Source organism: Mugil cephalus, chromosome 16, assembly GCF_022458985.1.
Source record: "Mugil cephalus isolate CIBA_MC_2020 chromosome 16, CIBA_Mcephalus_1.1, whole genome shotgun sequence".
Taxonomy (NCBI): Eukaryota; Metazoa; Chordata; class Actinopteri; order Mugiliformes; family Mugilidae; genus Mugil; species Mugil cephalus.
The window spans coordinates 3630477-3646525 of record NC_061785.1 but is presented as its reverse complement, the minus strand read 5'-3'; the positions used below and the strand labels follow the sequence as shown (position 1 = coordinate 3646525).

The 16049-nt window shown below is 41.7% G+C and overlaps 1 protein-coding gene across 7 annotated transcripts in view; it reads right to left on the bottom strand.

Moving 5' to 3' along the window:
• The window catches only part of LOC125022862 (protocadherin-15-like), a 217664-nt gene that overhangs the window by 163874 nt on the left and 37741 nt on the right, over window positions 1-16049 (bottom strand). For all 7 annotated transcript variants that reach the window (XM_047609811.1, XM_047609812.1, XM_047609813.1 and 4 more), the window contains exons 3-4: window positions 4398-4412; window positions 2502-2567 (exon numbers count right to left, since the gene is read on the bottom strand). In XM_047609811.1, coding sequence (XP_047465767.1) covers window positions 2502-2567; window positions 4398-4412 — 81 coding nt within the window. The remainder of the gene's footprint in view (window positions 1-2501; window positions 2568-4397; window positions 4413-16049) is intronic.

Genomic DNA, 16049 nt, shown 5'->3' with positions numbered 1-16049 from the left:
GATATGCATGTAATATCGTTAAGTTTGACTTTCGCCGCAGACAAAGTTTAGTACAGCACGGAGTGTGACGTCTAAACTTGTGTGGATCCTGTAGCCTGAACATGCAGTCGCCTCTCAGGCTGGAAAAAAATAATGATAATAATAACTTATTGTTATTATATTATGTTTAACAATCAATACTGCGCTAACAGTAATATTTTAAAGCTGAGAATTTAGTGAATTTTGTAATATTAGATGAATTCCCTGCTGAATATTATAAAACATCCTGGTCCTTTAATCCTTATAATATTTAAAGCCTTATAGTGACGACACACAGGTCCCAGTATTAGATATTTAGGACGTACACGATTCAGTGCAGTTAGTTTCATTCAGTAGCTGCCAAACAGCTGTAAGAAAGTAAGTAAAACTTTATATATATAGCACCTTTTAAAGCATAAATGTACCGAGTGCTTTACAGCAATGTGATAAAAAAGGACAGTCAACAATACAAATAATAGAAATAAACAATTAAATACGTAAAGGGTGAACAGGTGACCAGCTAACGTCTTGGCTGAGTTTTCAGTTTAGTTCTGCAGGGGGAGCTATTCCAGGTGTTCCAGACCCGTGCGCCAATACTCACGTTACTGGAAGTGCATTTTAACAGTTTTAACTTAAAATCCAACACGCTGCCCGACAAACTTCTTCAACTCTCCCCCTGGTTTTGCACCAACATCACGCTTTTATCGTTTGGGTGGTGGAGGACCTCCAACCTGCATTAGGTTGCAGCTCTCTGCTTCACACAACACCTGGTGGGACTTGCTCTGTTAGCTTGACCGTGCCGTGCTGCGACTCCAAATGTTTCTTTTAAATCGATGCTGTGTTTTTGAAGCTAGGCACTAAAAAAAACACTAATAAAAGAGTAATAAGACCATTAAAATAAATTATTGTTTAACTATTAGAGATAAAATGAAATCTTGCATCATAACTGTGACTCTGTTCTCTCCTCTTCTGTCCTACTCATCATAAATGCCCTGTATTCTGTGTTGTGAGGTGTTTCACAAGGTTTGTTGTGTTGCCACAACTCAAAAGTTACTTTCCACTGTGTTCCTACGTTACCTCAAAAGACTGAAGTATCAAAAGTATCGATATTTTGATTTGAGAGTCGATTTTAGAGCATAAAGACCTGGTATCAGAAGTATCGATATTCCAGCATCGATCCGCACATCACTAACGAGCAGTGACTTGGATAATTAACTGATTACTGGTTTGGAAATAGTTACTGGAAAAAGTGGTCAGATTAGAGTCATCACTGATTATGGAAATGATACAGTTCCCATGTGGACCTGGTGGCGTGAGGATACAGGTGAATGGTGCTTTGAGGTAAATGTAAAACCGCTGCCAGGCCGATGTGAAAAACCCCCAAAACGATCAGTAAAACGGGGGGAGGCAGGAGGGCCGATAGCTTCACAGGGTGCATTAAGCCATCAGCAGACACGGGCTACGTGGATGGAAGGCGCCGCTCTCCTCTCTGTCTGCCGCCACTGCGCTAATCTCCGTCTGTGTCAGTTAGGATTACTTGTGATCTGGTCTCACGATTTCAAACTTTGTGGAGGAGCAGACTTAGGCGAGCATTATGACAGGTCGTCTCCTCTGAGCAGTAATCTATATGCTAGAGATAAGGCAGTGACTTAAGCACGCCGAACAGCATCTCTCGTCAACACTTCGCCTTCCTCCACCCTGGAGGAATTAGTGGTCATTCCTTCGGGGGGTTAGCGCAAGCCTTCGTTTACTCGTGACCAGGATTAAAATGGACGCCCCTCCACAAACGACCTTCTCCTAATTTCACAATATGTAGCCTTTTTTTTGTGCATTTGTTTTAGAAAAGCTACAGTGATGAAACATGGAGCCACTAATAAGATAAAAGGTCTTGAACAGGTTGAGCTGACTAATTTTTCTTAGAGAAGAGAAGAGAAGGGGATTCGCTTGCAAGAGAACTGCCTGATACGCAGCCCGACCAACACCAAATTATTTATACATTTAACCTGAAGCTACACCCACCAGCTGCTAGCCTGGCATGGAAGTCTGGAAACGGGGGAAAGGTAACAAAATCCTCCAGCCTGCACCTCCAAAGCTCAATAATTAACATGTAACGTGTCAGAAAAAACACTGTTGTCAAGTGTGAGGTTGCCGGGCAACAAGCAAAAGCACCAGGAAGTTGTTGTGCACCCGTGCACACGATGATTCAGCTCAAACAGAATGACTTCATGTACCTGCCTCCAACACCGGGGATCAGACTTCAGCTATGACACCGTTGGCGCAGACCTAATGAATAGTAATGATGTTGACAACATCCCGATCCAATCAGCACCAAAATAAAACGTCAGTCATCCAACGGCGGTGCCGATTATATATTTAAAAACAACATTTGATTAAAAGAAAGTCTTGACTCGTCACATCTTGAGCTCAGCAGCTTATTTAAATCCACTTTAAAGCACAAAGAAGAACAAAGATGAAGACTTTACCGTTGGGGCTTTCTTCATCTATGGCAACAATGGTGGCAGGAGGACCCGACCGAGAAAGCTTACACTCTGAAAAAAAAAAGACAAAGTTAGCAGTCATACATTTGGGGATATCACTTCTTTTCATCCATTTTTAGGAATTATAAAATGTCCCTTTGATGCCTGCGTGTGGTATCATTTGACAAGTAGCAGGATTTAGGAGGATAATGGTTTAAAACAACTAAGAGACGCTTCAACACGGCAATAAATGCATGGAGATAAAGTTTTTAGACAGGTGTTCAAAGGGCTGTAAACGACTTTACTTAAAATAGAAGTGTTAATAGTTTATTTTATAAACTAACTTAATAGCTAAATCAAATCAGTATTTGCTATGACCACTCGTTGGTTTCAAATGAGCATCAGTTCTTTTTAGGTAAACTCAGCTGGTAGGTCGTTCCAAACATCTCAGACAACTAATCTCAGTTCTTCTGTGTTGTCATGTAACCCCAGGGCTCAGTGGTGGAAAACACCATCACGTCCAAGACTTCTCGTTCTTCTTTAGGCTGAAGAAAGTTCTTAATGTCAGTGGCCGTACGTTTGGGGTCGTTGACGTGCTGCAGAATAAATTTGGTGCCAATCGTACGCTTCCCTGATACATGGTGGATAAGTTTGTCAGGAGTGAGGACCAAGCCCCAATCCAGCCCCAAACACTTCAAGGAGCCTCCCCCATGCTTCACTGTTGCCTGCAGACACTGATTATTGTAGCGCTCTCCAGCCCTTTGCGAATAATATCTCAAAGCATCTGCTGCCATGTTTCTGCACCCAAAGTTCCTATGTTTCTTTCTAGCTCTTTCATGAAGACCACTTCTGACCAGACTTCTTCAGACAGTAGCTGGGTGTATCGGGGTCCCACTGGTTTCCGCCAGTTCTGAGCCGATGGACATCTTCACATTTCAAAGAGAAATAGCCTCAGTGTGCGCAAGATGCTGCAAGTTTCCTCGGCTGACCAGTGCACCAATAAAAACTGATGATAGTTTGAAGGCAAAAGGCGCTCACACTGAATATTGATTTGATTTAGATTTTTCTATAGTTTGCTAACTTTGCATTTTGGAAATTGACACAAATAATATATATAAATAAATATCATTCAAGAAAATAACACATATTGTTTTAAAGAACCACTGAAAAAGCATTTATTTACGAAAGTGCTCCCTGTTAGCTGTCTGCTAATGTTTAGTTGAGGCTACTTTGTACAATTAATCAATGTAAGTCTAGATGGTTTTAGAAGATCCGAATTATGCTCTTGTAAATGTAACATGGTACTGGAATCACTTCTAATGTAAATGTTAATAATTACATTCTGGTCTTTCTACTAACTGGAACTAGGTCCTGTACTCTAAGTATTATATATTTGTTTTTCTTTTTTGTTCTGTAGATTGTTGCGAGGTGTTTTTTTTAGTTTTGTTGTGTGGTGCATTTTGGGTAATTGAAGATTGCAGTGTAAAGGTAATTGTGTTTGGTGTGAACTCCAGGAAGAATAGCAATGGCCTAAGCCAAAGCTAATGGAGATCCAAATAAATGACGTGAAATAAGCTATTATTATTGATATTTTTCACATCAAATTTTTCCACAGTACTGTATATAAAGCGTTAAAGTCTGGGTGACACTGTTAAGTGTTTTGAAATGCACTCTAGTCGTGCAAAAAGAGCAAACGAATTGTAAAACTGGAATGAAATATATTATAAAAAGAGGTAAGGTAGAGGAGGCAGGAACTGACCATGAGGAGAGACTAATGTCCACTTTTTAACAGCTGACATAAACCCCACTACAAGCATCTCTGCAGGGTCAGCGGGGGTTAATAAAGTAGCACAGTGGCTGAACACACAGCCAGGAGAGGAAGGAAAAGGAGATAGTTCTTACCCTCATATTGCCAGTCTGCAGGAACAGACAGCCACGGCACACCAGGAAGGAGGGAGGAGAAGAAGGAAAAGGCGAAAGGAAAAAAGAAAAATGAAATATAAGAATTAACGGCAGGAGCAAAGAAAAACATTAAAGCAACAAAGAAGAAGGAAGAGTTTTAAAAACAATGTTCAAATATCAGTCTCTTTGAGCTATTCCACCTCCTCTCATAGCTTACTGTATAGACCCCTTTATGGTTTGTTAACAATGTGATGCTTTTTGAGGGGCAGGGCTTAGCTGGAGGCAAAACATCTCAAACACTATAGCTTGTCAACAGTGGTTAGCACATTTCAATGGACTGTTTTTACAAGAATGGATGAGAAAAACACATATTTTAGAGAATATACTAATACACTCATTCTCTGAGACTGTGAGTGTTATTTTAAAAAGTTGACTCTGACTGATTCACCGACCCCTACACTCTCACTCACTGGATGGACGATTTGCCTGGAGGACACAGAGGGGACGAAGTCTGGTCTGTCTTTGTCAAGTGAAGCCTCTCCATCAAAGATATTACAAGAAGTAAGTGGAACCACTGTGGAGGGTAACGTAGTAAATGCAACTTCTGCTTGGACGCCCCTGAAACACGCAACTACGATTGTGTTAGCTAGCTAATAGCATTAGCATTAACATGTAACAAGAATCCCCTAAATAATGATTAACTGAACAAAATATCAGTCACGATTTAGTGTAACCTGTAACGTATCCAGGCTGAAAGTGATGATGCGTTACATATTAATCATAAGAAGTGTGTGTGTTGTTTGATTGTCTCACTCCAATCCTTTCTTTTAAAGTCAAACCAAAGTTGTCTACGACTGTATGTGATAAAACTTCAAGTTAGTGTTTTCGGTTTTGGCACCAAAAAATACAGGAAGACGACATTTTCATGGCTGAAAGTGAAAATGTTCGCCTCAAGCTTCCCCCCGTTTAGCCTCAAGCTGTAACATGACGTCACAGTGGCGTAGGCCATGAAGGGGTCTATTACTACAAGAAGAAACTATCTCAACCTGGTTCAGAACTGGAAGTGGCGCCAACGTTCACGCGTTCTCCTTTATCCCTCTGCTCTTACCAGGTTACAGGAAAAATAAGAACACCCACATTCAGCAGCAAGGGAGGTGGTCGGGAGGGGGGGAGCAAATGAAACAGATCTCGGGGACGGTTGGGAAAATCCCAGAGGAAGACTGTGAGATGGATGTCTGCTCACCTAGAAAATAGACTTCATGGAACAATGATCACACTTCTTCTGTCTTTCTTTCTCTCGTAATAAAGCCCTGCAGTGTACGATATTATAGTTCACATTAGCTCAAGATTCCTCGGTATTTTAGTTTGCTGTAGGAGAAGTTGTCCTAAAATCTGTCCTAGATCCAGAAAACCACCGGTCAGACGTGGGATTCGAACATATGTCTCCAGAAGAGATTGACTATGAGGCAACAAAAGCAAATACTATGCATACACTGATCGGCCACAACATTATGACCAGTGGCAGGAGAAGTGACAATTCAGTGTTCTGCTGGGAAACTTTTGGACCTGGTATTTATACACGTGGATATTTCTTAGACCTGTAGCACCCACCTAAACCAGACCAGACACCTCCACCCCATAGCAGTGACATGAAAAATGCTTCAGAAACAACGAAAAAAAACATGAACAACAGCACAAAACAATATGTCAACTTTTTATTGAGAGGTTGGCGATAACTTTGCATAACAGAAACGTAGACTGAGAACCAGAATGACCAATCTAGGAACTTATACTACAAAGTCACAGGGAGGCTGTTGGGGTGGATGGCTGGGTGCACAAAGCATTGTCGTACAACGTGTTATTAGGCACAAATAAATGAGGGTTCTTTGCAAATACCCAGAAGCAGGTGAGGATGTCGTAACAGCCGTTTGCCTCCTGACTGATGCGTAAAGCTACGCTCCATGCATAATGCACAGCACCGCGATCTGTTCACCTAACTCCGAGAGCATGCTTATTTCCCTGGATGTCAAGCTTTTCACGTCTTCGCTCAAAGTGAGTTTAATATTTTAATACGTAACCGAGACAACAGCCTACCCGTCAAACCAAGTCATGGGAGCTGTCTGAACGCATCCACATAAATGCTATTCACGCTTTAATTGCCGAGATGTCTCGCAGATGCAGTTTGTTTCTCATTATGCAGCAAAACAAAAAAAAAAATAAAAAATACAACTATCAGAGTTAATACACGTTTCACAAAGCTTTGCCAGAAAGGGGATGAGGAAGCTCTTCACCGTTCGAAGCTGTTTTTAAGGGTGCGTCCGAGGTTAGAAATCGAGAAAGATGCATGAGCCACGGAACAATAGCCACTAGTTACATCACACTCTACCAGCTGGCCTGTGTGCATGCATCAGGGTGTGTGCGGAGCAGATGACAGATGCGTATCCCCTGCTTGACTGCCTTTTTATCCTTCAGTGTAAGCCGATGCCCCTCATATATAACTAACCAGTCATTTGTTCTCTGTGGGGCATCTCCCTCTCTCCCTCCTCCGTCTCTCTTTCTCTCTCTCTATACACCTGTCAAGTCCGATTTCCTCCCCTCAAATAATAAAAATTAAACGATATGAAACAGCACATAAGCCCCCACCACCACCCCACCACCACCCCCCGGTTGTAACTTGAAGTGGCAGGTGAACATGATGAGATTTCCAAAAAATGTGACGAGCTAAATCTTTTAAAACCTGTGGACAGGTTCCTGAAGCCTGGCTCTTTCTCAGTACAGTACGTTTTTAATAAATGATTTCAAGTTAAACAACAAGACTGAAGATGAAACCACGTTCGTTAGCAGGCTGTTGGCAGCTCCTAAATTAAATCATATGTTACAGTGGTTTCTTTCTTTCTGCATGACAGGCAACAGGAGTTAATTGCATAGAAATGCAAATTTTCATTATCGGGAGCTCTGCAGCATGTTTCCTCACTTAATAAAGTGGCCCCCGATAGCATAATTCAACCCCAGGAACACACTTATGCCCCTTAATTAAGTATATGCTAATGCTCACCTTCAACAATTTACATTTCTTCCTTCACTGATATGTACTTATTAACGTAATCACTTACTTATTCTCTGGCAAGTCTACACTTTCCTGGGGAAAAATATAAAATATAAAATAAAATAAAAAAACATGGACACGACTGAAATTACTTTGTGGGTGAGCAAGTGAATAAATCCATCTAATGCCAGGTTTTCGTCGAGCTGATGAAAAACCCAGCGGAGCCGACGTGTGAGGAGAATGAGGGTGAAGCGTTCAAGGTGGAGAGCTCATAAAAAAATAGGAACTTTGAAATGAACCTGTCCATTCAGACAATACCACAGGCAGTCAATGAAAAAAAAAAAAAAAAATCAGATTTATGATCTACCCTCCTTATTTAAACCTGGAGTGTTTCAATCAATAGTTTCTTTATTGAGTATTCAAATTCTGTCCATCTGTATTTGGCACGGAGAATGAGCAGGCGCGGCGCTGCCAAGTTGGCAGAAGAAGTAGAAAGAAGAAAACCTCCGTAGGTTGACTAAGAAAGGAGAGAGAGTGTGACTGCAGGTGTAGACCACAGCACAACACAACACCCAAGAGTCCGGGAAACAACCCGTCTCGTCTCCGTGCGCACACACACGCACACACACACACACACACACACACACACACACTCGGCTTAGCCACCGTCTCCGGGATAAACACGGGTTGTGTGCATGTGTTTCTTAGGAACGGTTTCACGCCGCTCAGAGTGCACAGTCACACCGCTTAACACAGTTTATGTGTTTATCAAGGCCTCGCGTTCCTCCTGCGCCGGCACGCTCACACACGCTAGAGTTACCCATCAAATATACATGCTGAGGCTGAGTCAACGGGACGCCCGGACAATACTGACTGCGTGTCAGCGAGTGTGCGCCGAGATATTTACTGAGTCACTCCACAGAAACACCGAAGACTGTTAAATGTTGGGTTGTTGTAGCAGGAAATAATGTGATAGTTGTTCCATTTTGTTCTTTATATGGATAAAACCAGGGATCTTCAGTGTTTTTGAAGTGAGAGAGAGATTAAGTAGGGACCCTCTACCTGCTATATGTGTTGTGTGCTATTTATAAATATACATTATCGTCATAATTTTGAATTCAGTATTAGGCTATTCAAAAAATACACAGATCTTCTTCTTCTTTTAGTTCAAACATGTGCAACAGTAGGATGACAGATAAAGAAAATTTCTAGTTTTAACTTTAAACGTAGCTAAATGTAGCTTCTCTTCTGCTAATATTGCAGCCTGCGTCTGGATTTCCCCTGGGGACTGAACTTGATCTCGGCCAGTTGCGGGGAACCTGACAGAGTCAGTGTGTAATATGAAGCCTCGTGATTGGCTCAGCAGCGATAGGGGCGGGGCCTACTGTGAACAGGAGGCTTTGATTGACAGGTGGAACTCTGTGTGAAGGTGCACTGTTGAGACAGCTCCTGTATCACTGAATGAATGAAGTGCAGCCTCCATTTATCCCTTTACTAAAATATGTTGCATTCATGTTAATGTGTATTTAAAGAAATTTAAATTTGTGGGGGAAATAAAAAAAAATATATAAAAATGTTTAATCAACCAAACATTTTGCTGCAGTATCTCCACAGACCACCTCTGCGTTCTTTTGTGTTCTTGTGATTGCTCAACTTGTTCTTGGCAACAGAATCATGTTTTCCTGTTTTTGACCAATTTTGGTTCCGGAAATTCTCGTTGCAGTGATGTCCAGGGCAGACTGACCTAAACCAGACTGACCTAAACCAGACTGACCGTACATGATGCCCGGTGTGTGATCCTTCCTGGCCCATTATTCTCAGTGTCTCCTTACAACCTGTTCACTGTACAACTGTCTGTCAATGTACTCTTCTGAAAGTTCAGTTGTGACATGTTTCCTGTCATTGCCAGAAATGATGGAGGCAGGTGGTAAAAAAAAATATAGAGAGTGAAAAAATCTTTTCATTATGTCTTTTCCACATTGAGTTACTGGGCCTGGTCATCAGAGAATGGACATGGGCCTCCTGAGGGTGTCCTTTCTGTGTTTTTAGTTTTTTTGAGTTGCAACCATCCTGCTGGGGATGGCTCCTGCCATCAAGGAGTGTCATTGCTATGGGGTGGGGGTGTCTGGTCTGGTCTAGGTGGGTGCTACATGTCTAAGTAACATCAACACCAATGAATGAATGCCAGGTCCAAACGTTTCCCAGCAGAACACTGAATTGTCACAACACGGGCAAGATGGTTATTTACTTCTCCTGCCATTGGTCATAATGTTGTGGCTGATCAGTGAATGCATAGTCTGGTCTGGTCTAGGTGGATACTACATGTCTAAATAACATCCACACCAATGAATACAAGGTCCAGAAGACACAAGATGGTTTAATTTACTTCTCCTGTCAGTGGTCATAATCTTCTGGCTGATCGGTGTATACTAACAGCAATGTGTTAAATCTGCACCAGTTTCTCATTTTCTTACTTACTTCAAGGTAGCTTCAACAGCTTCTTAATCATTTTTTTTTTTTTAACCGAGCCATATTGTGAAAAATTTGTGCTCATTTGAGCAAGTTGTACTTGACTGCATCCTCCGTGTTGCCATCTGTTGTGTATTTGCTCTGCTTCTCCGCCTGAAGTCTCCACAGTGAACGGGAAAAAACCAACGACGGCGAACTCCCCAACAAGCCGGAGCGAACGAAGGCAAACAGGGGTTATCCCGGGGGAACGTCCGCGCCGATCAGATATCTGAGAAGATTCCCCTCCTCTCAAAGGAGCGACGACGTTTGAAAAAGCTGTTTCCAGCGGCTTGATTGATGGCATCGTAATTTAGATCTGACACACACACACGCGCGGAAAAAAAAAAAGTAAACAGTTTATGATGAAACCGTCCGCTCTGATGAGCAAGATCGAAATGAAATGGATAATGTAACAAGAGAGGAGATGGAACAATCTGATGTCCCAAGTGGAGCTGCATCAAGTGATGTATTGCGCTGTCACTTAGAAAAAAAAAAAAAAAGATGTCTTGTATAATACTTTTTAAAACACACACATAAAAAAAAGTCTCTTTACAAAATCACACAATAGAATTAATGAGGATTAACAGCATCAGAGTGACTTAATAACACAGACAACATGTGTTTAGCGTTCCCATGGTGTCAGACGCATTTATCAGCGGGTTTACAAGTTAACTACATTTCGGGCCTTGATGATATAACTTGATGTTTTTTCAAGTTAATTTACTTATTAATCGGTGCATTATTAAAACAAATAAAACACTGCAACGCTGCTTTTCTTTTTTTTTTTCCCCTCTCTCGTTCATTTTATCCTAAAGCCCTGGTGTCTTTTCTCGCGCCGCAGCTACAAACACGTCAAATAGTTTGTGACTCGCACGCCGGCCGCCAGACTTCTAAAAATACACTACACAATATCTCAAACGAGAAGCTGGGAAACATGTCAGTACGAGGTTGGAGTAGAGGAGCGGGGGGGACGGTAGGCGGGGGAGGGAAGGCGTTTTTTCTTTTCTTTTTTTTTTTCCTCTAAAAGTTCTCGTATGTCATGTCCTTTTTAAGCTTCCATCAGCAGGTACACCAATCTACACTTCTCTCTGGGGTCCGATTCCTCTCCGTCTCCACTCCTCTACCCCGGCCGGCGAGCCGTTCATCCATCACCGGTTCATCTCTCCATCCATCCATCCATCCATCCATCCTTTCCTTTCCTCCGATTCATTCATCCGTGGAGGACGGAGGAGGAACAGAAGGGACGGACGTAGGCGGGCGGGTGGAGAGGAGGCGACTTGAGGGAAGGGAACGAAGAGGGAGAACCGGTGGATGTAATGAGAGGCGCAAAAAAAGGAGAGGACTGCGGAGGAGAGGAGAGGAGAGGAGAGGAGAGGAGAGGAGAGGGACGGTGTGACCTTGGTGTTAGATTGATGCATCTCTGGGGAAAACGGATTGTCGACCTGCTCGCGCGCACACACTCGCAAAGACACACGGACGGATGCACACACAGACTAGGTGGTGTAGGGATCACCACTTTGTCACCGTGCCGGCTTATCCATTATCCTGACTCTCCACCTCTCCCTCCCTCTCTCTGCCTCGCTGTGTCGGGCCTGGTCCCGGCCGGGGAACGGGTGAACACAGCCGACAGCAGCAGCAGCAGCGATGGTGGTGGTGGTGGTGGTGGTGGGGGGGCAATCAGACACTAGTTGTTTTGAATATACTTGGTAAAAATACATAAATGCCCCTCCAGTAACGCTGCATACTCCTGTGATGGTCTGTAACTGTAGAATCCATCTTATCGCCCAAGGGTCTGGTCTGGATTTTGACTCTCTCATCAAAAAATAATAGACTGCCGGTCAACAAACATTTGTTTTTCTTGAGAAAAAAAAAAAGAGTGATATCTGTGTTAAAAGTACCACACTGCAAAAAAAAAGGAAAGAAAGAAAGCAAAAAAAAATCTCATATTTTGTTCAGAGAACTTATTTTAATAACTTTGTGCTTATTTTATTAATGGGAGATGATTTGATTGAATTTAAGAACAGTTTTCTTCTTTCTAGTTCTGCTGTTTTTGAAGTGCGTGTGAAGCTTTGACCACTAGTAGCGCTATAGAGTAACATGCCTATGGATGACATATAGTGTTTTGTTAGAAATTCTAAATTTGAATTCCTTTATTTAACCCTTTAACACCTAAGCCTCCCCAAAGAACTTACCGTGAGGACCCTATATTGGTTGTACAGTGCGAGTCTCGACCCTTCAGAAACCACTGGAATTAATCCAGTGAATTGTGTTTGCAAAATGTGTGACACATTAATTTTTTGATGTATCTCAAGTTCAGATGTATTTGAGTTAGCTTAGCAATACGACCAAATAATAGCAACTAGCAACATCTGTAAATCTCTGCAACGTCGTCTTTGTTTGACCTGCACATAAACACACATAGATCCAGTCCCTATTCCAGTCTAGTGTGATCCAGATTTACACACTAACTATTTCAGTGGTCTATATCCTGCACTGATATCAGGTCCAGGATCATTACTCCAAGCTTCAAACACAGGACTCAGAAATAACTTTATAATCACTCAAAAAATAGTTGTTGACATGCAATTCTGACAGGTAATTTGTTCTGAAACTTATTATTTTGTATCTACATTAAATTACAATATTCCAAACAATTTCTTCATGCAAACAAAACCATGGAGGATTATTGTGATATTTACATCTTCAATCCCCCAAAAGACCTAGGACACTCTACCAGACACAGCCACTTGTAGCTGGAGTAGTAGGGATACGTTTGGAATAAATTATTTCATTGTTTTTTGTTTTTTGAACAGCTGTGACTAAAATCCGACTTTCATCAACCATATCTGTGCACTATCTAGAGATGCCGCACAAACTAAAATGTATCTTTCTTGTGGTTTTTAAGAGTGATACTGTTATATACAACGAAACTACTAGTAATTTCCCCCCTCATTAAAGTTTGTCTAAGTCAAAGTCTAAAATCTCCATTCTGCGTTTTATGTGGTGGTGTTTTCTCTCTAGCATCCCCTGTGGCCATAAATGGTAATTACAGGCGTATTCTAAACCTCCTTGACAAAGATCCAAAACAACAGATAGTGACTCAACATTTCATCAAAAACGAAAACCTCTGAGACACTTTAAACAATGTATTTGCATAATATTTCTTTTCCTCCACACGAAATCTCGCCAAACATTCAGTTATGATTGTGGATGTTTGTGTCAAGCGCAAATGGATCTGGTAAAGTTCCCTCAACTTAATCAATGAGAGGTGCGTTGGTGGGAATAAATGTGTTGGTAGAAAATGACGAAAGTGTAGAGAGAGAGAAAAATACCAATAAATGTGTGTGTAGGATGAAGTTCTAACAGTTCAGGGAGGAGTGAGGAAAAACAAACTAGAGAAATACTAGCGTGCCTCAGAAGTGGGGGTGGTATTGGCGCAGATGATGGAGGATGGAGGATGGGGGGGCTAAGATAGGCAGAGAAGGTAAAGCTGAGGTGACGACAGATGGGAGATATTCACTTCAGATGCGATGTCTAACAACAAAGGAAAGCAACTAATAAATATTTAAATCACCTTGGAACCGCACTCACACCTACACACAGGCACAAACTTCTGTCTATCTCTGAAAGGGCTTTCCATTGACGTAATGCGTCCCCTAGCCCCTTACCTGAAGGCTAAACATGTCAACTAAGTATCTGAACCAAACCCTAATAATAACCTGTTCATAAGGACAACCGGGCCCCACAATGTAGGTATTCTGCAGGAGTCCCCATAACCTACTAAAAACCAGAACGCAATCAAACGCAAACCCCACTGGTACAGCTTAGCATAGCTTTGTAGCACAGACATGCTGGGGGGTGGACTCATTCCAATCATCACATCTACGCAACCCCGATATGAACAGCATAGATGTGACTAAATAATTATTTGACGCACGCTTTGAAAAATGATGGAAGCTGTAGAATAGCAGAAGAAGAGCAATTTATGGAATTTCCGTGCACAAAAAGCGATTTCCAGAGTCAGCCAAGAGTTTGTTTGTTTTTTTCTTGGGAGATAAACTAAATTTGTTGCAGCGCTATGTGGCTAACTGAAGGACGAGCAATGCATAAGGACTTGGATCAATGCCAGTCTAAATCCAATACCTCCACACTGTCCTCTTCTTATTCCCGACTCCTGTGGAGGGCTCATCACATTAAAGGTGTTTTTTTTTGTTGTTGTTTGTTTAATCACATTAATTAACGACACAATAATAGGTTCTTCCTTCACTGGCAGTGCATTTAAGTTAAATCTATTTTCCATTTACCTTCCATGCTGCTCTCCACTGGCAGCCATACGTCGTGGTGTGGAGTCGTCATGCTAATTCATGGGTTGTCAGTCGCTTACAATTAAGCCAAGAACTATTTGCAACAGTTTATTGGCTTTCGATGCTTGTGAATGTAGACGTCGTCTATTTTATGGAACACGCTGCGTGTTTTCGGCTGAAGTGTTTAACCTGACTGGGCTACACCAACAGCCGAATGAAGACGTAGTTTGGATCGTTTGATAAATATGGATGAAGCGTTGCGGGCTTTCAGCAGAATGATTTTGAAGTTCAGTGTGGTGTTTCTGGATAAAAGAAACACCTATTCAAAAAGAATAGGTGAAGAGGTGGAACGTGAGTGGAGCTCAAACAGGCTCAGGCAGACAGCTAGCAACCTGAGACAGTAACCACCCATCACTCAAAGCAGACCTACCCTCGATGACGCCCTAACTTAATGGAGACATTAGTAAAAAGAGACCAAAAGCTTTTTATGTACCAATCTGTAAAGTTGGACATTTTAACATGGAGGTCAACGGGGATTGACTCACTTTTGGAGCCATGTTCGAGGAACTGCAGGTTTATTGACACATCAGTCTTGGTTTTATTTTTCAGCCCTGGAGGTTGCAGACATTTCTTCTTGGTGGTGAAAATAATAAATGTGATTATTTTGTGCCATTTTCAGATGATGAAAATATATTGAAATCATTGTGGATGTTATGTTTTGTTTAATTAATGTAAAACAAGACATGACAATATGCAAAAGTAAATGGGTTTTCTCCTAAAACAAATGTTGTGCAATGCCTAACATACACTCTCCCTGCTCATTTATTGATGATTAGTCATACATAGATTGATGAGACATAAACTATTAAGACATTCCAAATAGATCTGAGGGAATTCTGGGTCAAAACTGACCTGGACCATACAGCAAAGGCATTGAATATGAATAGTATGTAAGGATTATGCAACGGACTGCTAATCATTATGAATGACACCTTGGTAAGAATAGGAATTGGTTGGGAAAGGGAACCATTTTCAAGCTTCTGGGTGCCATTTTTATAGGACCTCTTGAAGACCTGTTGTCCTAATATGTGTTTGATTTTGCATTTTTATTTTTCAAGCACAGGCGTCCTCATGCACAGACACGAACCAGCACACTCTAACGCACAATCTCTCACAGACGAGCACACAAGTACAAAGAGCAGTGTTTAGGCTTAAGGAAAGAGTATCATCACAGAATGCACTTGGATCGCACTCAATATGCGCCGGCTAAAGCGTAACGCTTTTCATCCCCTTTTTTTCTGTCTCTTGTTTACACTCATAGATAAGTCCCATTCAAATCAAACAAAAAGTGAAGGGCTACCGACGCACCGCTGGCTTCAAATGAATTCATAATCAGAGTCAGAGTATAGGAATTCACCAGAGCTGAGAGTTTACATTTGCTGCTACTCGCCCCAGTGTGAAATGCAAAGAAAAACCCCAATGACATTGGCTAAAGCTAGCTAGCTATGTGTGTTGCTAAATGTCAAGCTGATTTCAGTAATGAGTACTAACAGACTGCTATTTCAATCAGAAGCTGTGACAAGTTTCTAGGTGGGGGGGAAACAAAACTAAAATTTAAAGGGTTTGGAACCATTAAACTTATTGACACATCGTAGGTTCTATCACCCAGAGACCGAGGCTCATTAAAAAATATATGGGTTCACTTCGCAAAAAAAAAAATGAGTAAATATAGTCTCTCACATGGGGATCTGTGCTAATTAAAACATACTAGTTCCCTTGTCATGTAGGGGTCTA